Consider the following 8,739-nt stretch of genomic DNA (forward strand, 5'->3'; position numbering starts at 1 on the left):
AAACAGAAAACAAACCTAAATATCTGAGAATCCTATACTAATAAGGAATCCCAAACCCATCATTCCCTCCCTTAAACTAATTGCCATCAAGCATTTAGTTTACATCAGCAATTTCACAAACTCCCAACAGACTCCGAAGCTTCTGAAACGCATCAACCTTCAGTGGTTTGGTCATTACATCTACCACTTGATCATCACTCCCACAATGAACCAAAGGAATCGAACCCTCCTTTGTAAGATTCCTCAAGAAGTGGTACCTTACATCGATATGTTTGCTGCGACCATGCATCACAGGATTCTTTGAAAGCTTAATGGTTGAGCTATTATCACACTTGATATAAGTACAGACTTCATCACCATGTCCGAGCTCCTTCAATACCCTTTTCATCCAAATTGCTTGACACGCACACACTGCAGCTGCTACAAACTCTGCTTCCGTAGTAGATAGCGTAACAATTTCCTATTTTTTCGAACCCCATGACACAACACCAGAACTTAGTAAGAACACATAGCCACTTGTACTCTTCCTATCTTCCATATCTCCTGCATAATCACTATTCGTGAAAGCAAGCAATTTACCATCTCCACCTCTCTTGTAATGGATGCCATAATTCACAGTCCCCTTTAGATATCGAAGAGCTCTCTTCGCAGCTTGTAGATGAAGCTCAATTGGTTTTTCCATATACTTGCTTATGAGGATGGTGACAAACATCATGTCTGGTCTCGTGGCAGTAAGGTACATCAAGCTTCCCACCAATTGCTTGAAGTATGTCTCATCCACAGTGATTCCGTCTTCATCCTTACTGATCTTAAAGCCTGGAATAATCGGACTATTCACCTCATTGCTTTCCAGCATCCCAAATCTTTTCAGAATTTCCAGTGCATACCTTTTTTGACATATAAAGATACCATCTGCTCTTTGAAGTACTTCGATGCCAAGGAAAAATCTCATGCTTCCCAAATCAGACATATCAAATTCTCTTAACATAGAACTCTTGAACTCAGACATCATATCCTCATCATCACCAATAAAAATTAAATCATCAACATAGATACTTACAATGATAATCTTTCCTTCTCTGTTCCTCTTTGTAAACAAAGTTTGCTCACTGTCACACCTCTGGAAGCCTTTATTGATGAAATGTGCTTCGATCTGACTAAACCAAGCTCGTGGAGCTAGTTTTAATCCATACAAAGCCTTGTGTAGCTTGTAGACCAAATGCTCCTTGCCTTTCTTCTCGTAACCTCTTGGTTGCTCAACGTAAACATTTTCACTTAGCTCTCCATGAAGGAATGCTGACTTGACATCCAACTGAAAAATCCTCCAACCATTTTGTGCTGCCAAAGCAATGATCGTTCTCACCTTGTCCATCCTTGCCACTGGTGCAAAGACCTCTGTGTAGTCTATGCCGTGCTTCTGTGAGTAGCCTTTGGCTACTAAGCGTGCCTTATGCTTGTCAATCTCCCCATGTTCACTGTACTTGGTCTTGTAAACCCACTTGACACCGATCTTTTTAGCTCCAGGAGGCAACTCAGTTAATGTCCATGTCTTGTTCTTTTCAATGGACTTGATCTCATTGTCCATAGCTTGTCTCCACTTTACATTCCTCGCTGCTCCTTCAAAATGAAAAGGATCTTCAGTTGCCACAACTTGTGCCATGTGTGCCTCATCTTCACTCAAACCTTCTCCACTAACATAATCATTCAAATAAGGAGGAGGACGTCTCACTCTCCCTTCATTCTCATCAGGCCCATTAGGATTTCCTACTTCTCTACCCCGTGCTTCTTCACTGCCCTTACTCTCACTTATTTCCCCTCTATCACCATTCCCATCTTCATCTCCATTTTCACTCACCCTCTCTTCACCCTCATTGTTTTCTTCATTCTCTCCCCACTCCAAGTCTAACAAGATTTGCGCCTCATAATTCACTCCCCAATCCCACTATTTTTCTTCCTCAAAAATAACATCTCTACTCACAACAATTTTTCTAGCTATAGGATCAAACAATCTATACCCCTTGGACTCCTCACTAACTCCCAGTAAGACACAAGAAAAACTTTTATTATCTAATTTACCTCTTCTTGCATCTGGAATGTGAACATGAGTTAGGCATCCAAAGACCCGAAAATGCTCAACTGAGGGCTTTACTCCACTCCATGCCTCTTGTGGTGTTACATTCTTCACTACCAATGTCGGGCACCTATTCAGAACATAGAAAGTCCAATTCACAGCCTACGGCCAAAATCTTTTCGGAATCTTCTTATCAGACAACACAGAACGGACCACATTCATCACGGTTCGATTTTTCCTCATAGCTACGCCGTTTTGTTGTGGTGTATATGCAGTGGTTAATTGTCTCTTGATTCCACTTTGTTTGCAAAAATCATTGAAGTCATTTGAAGTGAATTCACCCCCTCTATCTGTCCGCAAGCACTTGACAAATAGTCCTTTCTCTTTCTCCACCATCTTTTTGAAAAGCTTGAAGCAATTCAGTGCCTCACACTTTGCTGTCAACAGATATACCCATGATTTATGACTATAATCATCAATAAAACATAATGTGTACCTTTTGCCACTATTGGATATTGGGGAAATAGGCCCGCAAATGTCTGCATGAATGAGCTCTAATGGCTGACTTGCTCTCCACGTACTTATCTTTGGTATGTCATCTCGGTGCTGTTTGCCATTAATGCAATCCGTGCATGTTGTGTTTGAAGCTTGAAACTGAGGAAGTCCATGAACCATCTTCTTGTTTTGCAAGGTTCTCAAACCTTTGTGACTCAAGTGGCCATATCGTCGATGCCAAAGGGAAGAGAGATCTTGAGAGCTTGTATGAAGACATCTTTCTGGCTGAGCATTTGTAGGGACTGGAGTCTAAGCTAGCAGTATAAACATTCTATTTACACTCATCGCAATCTGAATAGTCAAGCCCTTCATCGGATGATAGATTTTACAGACTCCCCCTTTAATCAATATCGCTAAGCCTCTTTCTTGAAGTTGTCCTATGCTCAAGAGATTATTCTTGAGCTCTGGAACATAGTACACTTCATGGACAACATGGTTAACTCCATTCAATAGCAGCTTCACATTTCCCTTTCCAACCACATTTATCCTACTATTGTTTCCCAATTTAACTGAATGTAGAAAGCTCTCATCTAGATTGGTGAACATACCTCGATTTCCACACATATGATTGGAACACCCCTAGTCAAGGAACCATGCATCATTCCGTTTCACCTCATGTGATTCAACATATGACATCAAAAGCATCTCATCCTCTTCATTCACTTCTGTGTAATTTGCCTCCTTATCCCACTTTGGACACTCATACTGGAAATGTCCAAGATTGTGACACTTGAAGCATTCCACATCAGCTCTGTTGAATGCCTGACCTCCTCTTCCACGACCTCTTCCTCTGTAATTGCTTCTTCCACGACCTCTGCCTCCAACTCTTTCATCAGTTGTCACCTTTAGAGCTTGCTCAACACCACTGCTCCTGTGAAACTTTTGCTCATGCACAATGAGCGAGCTTTGAAGCTCATCAATAGTGAGTGCATCCATATCCCTAGACTCCTCAATCGAACAGACTATATAATAAAATTTGTCGGTGAGGGATCTAAGAATTTTCTCACAAATTGTAACATCAGTCATAGCCTCCCCATACACTCTCATCTTGTTTGCTACTGACATGACTCTAGCAAAATAATCAGTAATTGTTTCACCAACCTTCATTTCGAGAGTTTCAAAGTCTCTTCTCAAGGCTTGAAGAGTTGAGCGCTTCACTCTAGCATTGCCTTCATATTTCTTTTTCATGGACTCCCAGATCTTCTTTGATGTATCCTTCTCCAAGATCGTCTCCAGAATAGTTCTATCTATCGCTTGGAAAAGATAGTTCTTGGCCTTGAGGTCCTTGAGCTTCAATGCTTCTAACTCTTTCTGCTGCCCTTTTGATAGAGGTCGTGCTCTTGTCATCAGCTCTTCATAACCGGTTTCAATCAGACTCCAAAACTCTTTGTTTCGAAGAAAATTTTCCATAAGCATGCTCCAGTGGTCATAATGACCATCAAAACGTGGAATGGATGGTTGCACAAAATTTCCTTCGGAGGTCATCTTCTTCTCTCTCTCTGTGTGTGTTTGGAAATCACTCAAAAGCTGCGGCTTCTTTCCTCAGGCCTAGTAGGGGCTCTGATACCAGTTTGTTGAGAATGGGAACAAGAAAGCAAATAATTGGATTGAATGACTTCTTATTGAACAGCAACCTTTGGCTATTATGTAGCCGTACATGAACTAACAAACAGCTGAAATATAGCCCACGATTCACACTAACAGAAACGTGGTAACGTGCATAAGGAAAGAGTCAAAAACAGTAAACAAGTCTCCCTACATAATAGGGCCTTATTTGAAACAGAAAACAAACCTAAATATCTAAGAATCCTATACTAATAAGGAATCCCAAACCCGTCAACAAAAACATAAGCTGAGGTGTGAGTAAATAACAACACAGAACCCCTGGATCAGGGTTGATTATCTCTCTAGCTACTAGGGTTTTGATGGCTGCAGTCGTACATCTTTAACCAACTTCTCCCAATTCAGTAATGAAGAACCTCTTGGACCAGTAGCTTCCTCTGCCTTTCGCTTCCACTCCATGGCGTACTTTCTCATCTCTTTCCCTTTCTCACCCGACATTAATTCTCCCACAAGCTTCTCCACTTCACCCCTCTTCACATTGCTATCAATCTCCGAGCCAACTCCCCATTGAGTGCACGAGAACCAGCACTCAATATAACCGTTGGCACTCCACACTCAAGCTCTCAATGGTGGAGTTCCAGCCACCGTGTGTCAAGAATCCTCCTATAGATGGGTGGTTCAGAACTTCCTCTTGTGGTGCCCAACTAACGAACAAACCTCTTTGTTTCGTTTCTTGGGCAAATTCCGATGGGAGAATAGTAGTGTCACCCTTCACAAGGTCAGGCCTAATTGTCCACAAAAAGGGCTTTCTGCTATTAGCAAGACCCCAAGCAAACTCAACAAGCTGTTGGGTTGTCATAATAGTAATGCTCCCAAAATTAACATAAACCACCGAGTCGGGTTCCTTGGAATCCAGCCATTATAGGCACTCAGGCTCTTCTTTCCAAAGGCTGGAACCGATCGATGACGATATAGCGTTCTGGGGAACAATCATGTTCACAAGCAAGTGATTGGGGCCAATGGTGTAAATTGGAGGAAACATTGAAGAAAGAGCCTTCAACACTTTATATTCCAATGTGTCATAAGTGTTTACGATGATAGCAGAAGCTTTGGAAGCTCTTTCTACCTCTCCCATGGCGAAGCTTAGCATCATGTCTTCTGGATCTGTGGTACGTACAAAGCTTGGGAGATCACTTAGGCGAATATCCTTCATTCCTGGAATCCAGTCTATCATGGTGTCCAAATACCCGTTTGTTAGAGAAGCCTCACCTGAAAAAGCATACATAGAATTTGTCATAGCTGCTTACCATTTCTATATCCCAAATAAAATAACAAAGATATAAGAATTCTTTCTTATGGGCTTAATATTTAGGCTTATTATCACAAAACGTCCTTAAGGTTTATGAAACTATTAGATTTCATCCTTAATGTTTTTTTGTGTCATTTGTGGTCCTCAAGGTTATTATGTGTGATCACAAATGGTCCCTGCCATTAGGTTCCGTCAAAAACAACGTTAGTTTGCTAACGTAATATATATATCTATTAGAGATTTCATTGAGGGATCCCTCAAATAAGCTTATTTGAGAGATACCCCTTGTAGGCCCCACTCCAGATTGTATTTCACTAATCCAAACCGTCTATTTTGTAGATACTCATTCAAAGATCATCTCTACAAAAAATCACTTGAATCAGATATCATTTGACCACTCAATTGAGTTATTGAAATTTTAGTTTTTTTTTTAAGCACCGTGTTCAATGATTTTGTAAGACACAATTGGATGTCGAAACAGTTTTCGATTTGTCTAATTTTTTGTAAGGATGATCTATGAATGAAGACCTAAAAAATAGATGGTTTGGATCATTAGGGAAAAAATGGTAGGGTACCCTAAAAGGCGTCCCTCAAATAAAATTATTTGAGGGATCCCTCAATAGAAGAGGACTGTATATATATATATATATATATATATATGTATCACAAAACATCCTTGAGGTTCACTCACCTATCACAAATGGTCACTACAAATTTTTTTTAATTTTTTACATAATTCATAAAATTTTGGTTTTCTTTTTAAAATTTTATGAATTTTAAATTATTTAAAAATACATATTATATTTTAAATACATGTGACACTAATATTATTGTAGATGTTCGCTCCATATATATGCAACATCAACAAACTAATGGAGTTTTTAAAAAATAATTTAAAATTCATAAAATTTAAAAATGAAAAAACTAAGGGTTTAGGGTTCATAAATGGTCCTCAAGATTAAAATCCTTCTATAAATGGTTTTTTCATTTATAAATAATTTTAAAAAGAAAACTAAAATTTTAATTTTAAATGAAAAAATTAAAAAAATTAGTAGGGACCATTTGTGATAAGTGTGTGAACCTCAGGGATGTTTGGTGATATATATGTATGTCATGTCAGCAAACAAACAGATTTTTTTACGGAATCTAACGGCAGAGACCATTTGTGATGACACATACTAACCTTATGGACCACGAGTGACAAAAAAAAAAAAAAAAAAATTAAGGATGCAATCTGATAGTTTCGTAAACCTTATTGTAATGGCCATCTTTTCCAGCAAATTATCGAAGTGGGCTTCAAAGCATCACATAATTTGTTTGATGAGAACCATATCACTCCCCAAGTTAACAAGAAAACAATAAAAGCAATATATAATATATATATATATATATATATATAGAGTTTCTATTTAGGGATCCCTCAAATTAGCTTATTTCAGGGACACTTTAGTAGGGCCCACTCTATATTATATTTCACTAATTCAAACTATATATTTTGTAGATACTCATTCAAAGATCATCTCTACAAAAAAATCACTTGAATCCGATATCATTTGACTACTCGAGAATTATTGAAATTTTAGTGCTTTCTTGAAGCACCGTGTTCATTGATTTTGTAGGACACAATTGTATATAGAAACAGTTCCGATTTGTCTAATTTTTTACAAGGATGATCTATGAATGTAGACTTGAAAAATAGATTGTTTGGACCGTTGAAAAAAAATTTGTACAAAACCCTAAAGGATGTCTCTCAAATAAAATTATTTGAGTGATACCTCAAATAGAAGGGGACTGTATACATATATATATATATACAGTTCTTCTCTCCTCCAGATCCGTATGTTATTACCGTGAGGATGCAAATATAAATAAGGAGGAAAACAGGGAAGAGGAGTAGAAAACACATAGCGTCCACATGGTAAAAACGTCCGGACCTCCCCATAAGAGTTAGTTATTTAGTACTCCAATACTCATCATTCTCTGTAATTCCTATCTTATCTTTTTAAGTTTTCAATCTCATTTTCATAAGGCTTTTGGGAATGAAAATTGCATGGATAAATAATTAAAAAAATAAAGGGGGGTGAACCTTTTTTTTTTTTTTTTTTGGGTCGTAAGGAGGGTGAACGATGAATATAATAGTTTGCCAGTCCCTTAATTTAATTGCTTTTCATATAACAACCAAACCAATACAAATAATAATATCACAAAATTTCAATTTTACTGTATTAATTCGTGCCCTTTATTTTTCATGTAACATAACATGTACCTCTGAGTGGTGTAAGACCTTTGTCAATAAGTTGGCGGTACTGCGTGTAGCCCATGAAGCCGCATGCACTTGCAGTCCAGAACAGAGCCACCGGAATTCCAAGATCTTCACCGGCTTTGATGGCGAATGACATGACACCATCGGAGACAATACGGGTCACCGGTGGGAGGGTCTTGTCAAGACTAGGGTTAGCCAGCAGGTTGCGAAATGGTCCTAAGCAAGTCTTGCTTGTGGAGTCGCAAAGAGACGGGATGTCTTGCGTAGCGTCAGCATCTGTAAGGGGCAGACCATCGGGGATGGCTTCAAAACAGAAGTCCTGGGAGACATGGAGGGCGGAGGGGCCTCGGGATTTGAGCATGCGTTTGTGGTTGTACTCACTGTTGATAAAGGTTATGTGAAAGCCTCTGTGATGTAGGAGCTTTGCTAACTTCATCATTGGGCTTATGTGACCTTGAGCTGGGAATGGGAGACACACAGCATGAGGCCTCTTGCTAACTTCTACTCCAACGCCATCCATTTTCTATTTCTCTCTCTTTTCTATCTTAATTCTTAGCTCTTAGGGTACTGTGTGTGTGATTCAAAATACTACAAGCGATATAAACTTTATAGCAAATCTAGATCTACATTACATCTGTTCTCTTGGCAGTATACATATATAATATTCGAGATATTTTTACCACCATGATCTAGTTTTAACTTCTGTTGGTAGTTTTATTGTTCCCATCTGAATTATTGGATTGGACTCAATGGCCCTGAGTTCCAAGAGATATCGAGGAAATTTCATGTGCCTTCATTTTCAAAGATATCACGTCCACATATATATCTCTCATACACGACATACACTATTAAAAAAATAAAAAATAAAAGAAGTTAATACACTCCTTTAATATAGGGTGCTTATTTTTCCACTTTTCTTTTATCCACTTACACTCCTTTTTATTTTTTTAATACTTTTTACTACAACATACAAGGGAG

General features: G+C 38.6%; 1 protein-coding gene and 1 pseudogene across 1 annotated transcript; both read right to left on the bottom strand.

The window, feature by feature from the left end:
• Positions 1–3,205: 3,205 nt before the first annotated feature.
• Positions 3,206–3,814, bottom strand: LOC117625512. Its single transcript, XM_034357056.1, has one exon. The coding sequence runs from the start codon at positions 3,812–3,814 to the stop codon at positions 3,206–3,208; it is 609 nt and encodes a 202-aa protein (XP_034212947.1).
• Positions 3,815–4,540: 726 nt separating this feature from the next.
• Positions 4,541–8,281, bottom strand: LOC117625513 (annotated as a pseudogene).
• Positions 8,282–8,739: the final 458 nt, after the last annotated feature.

The sequence above is a fragment of the Prunus dulcis genome, chromosome 4 (genome assembly GCF_902201215.1).
Source record: "Prunus dulcis chromosome 4, ALMONDv2, whole genome shotgun sequence".
NCBI classification, from domain to species: domain Eukaryota; kingdom Viridiplantae; phylum Streptophyta; class Magnoliopsida; order Rosales; family Rosaceae; genus Prunus; species Prunus dulcis.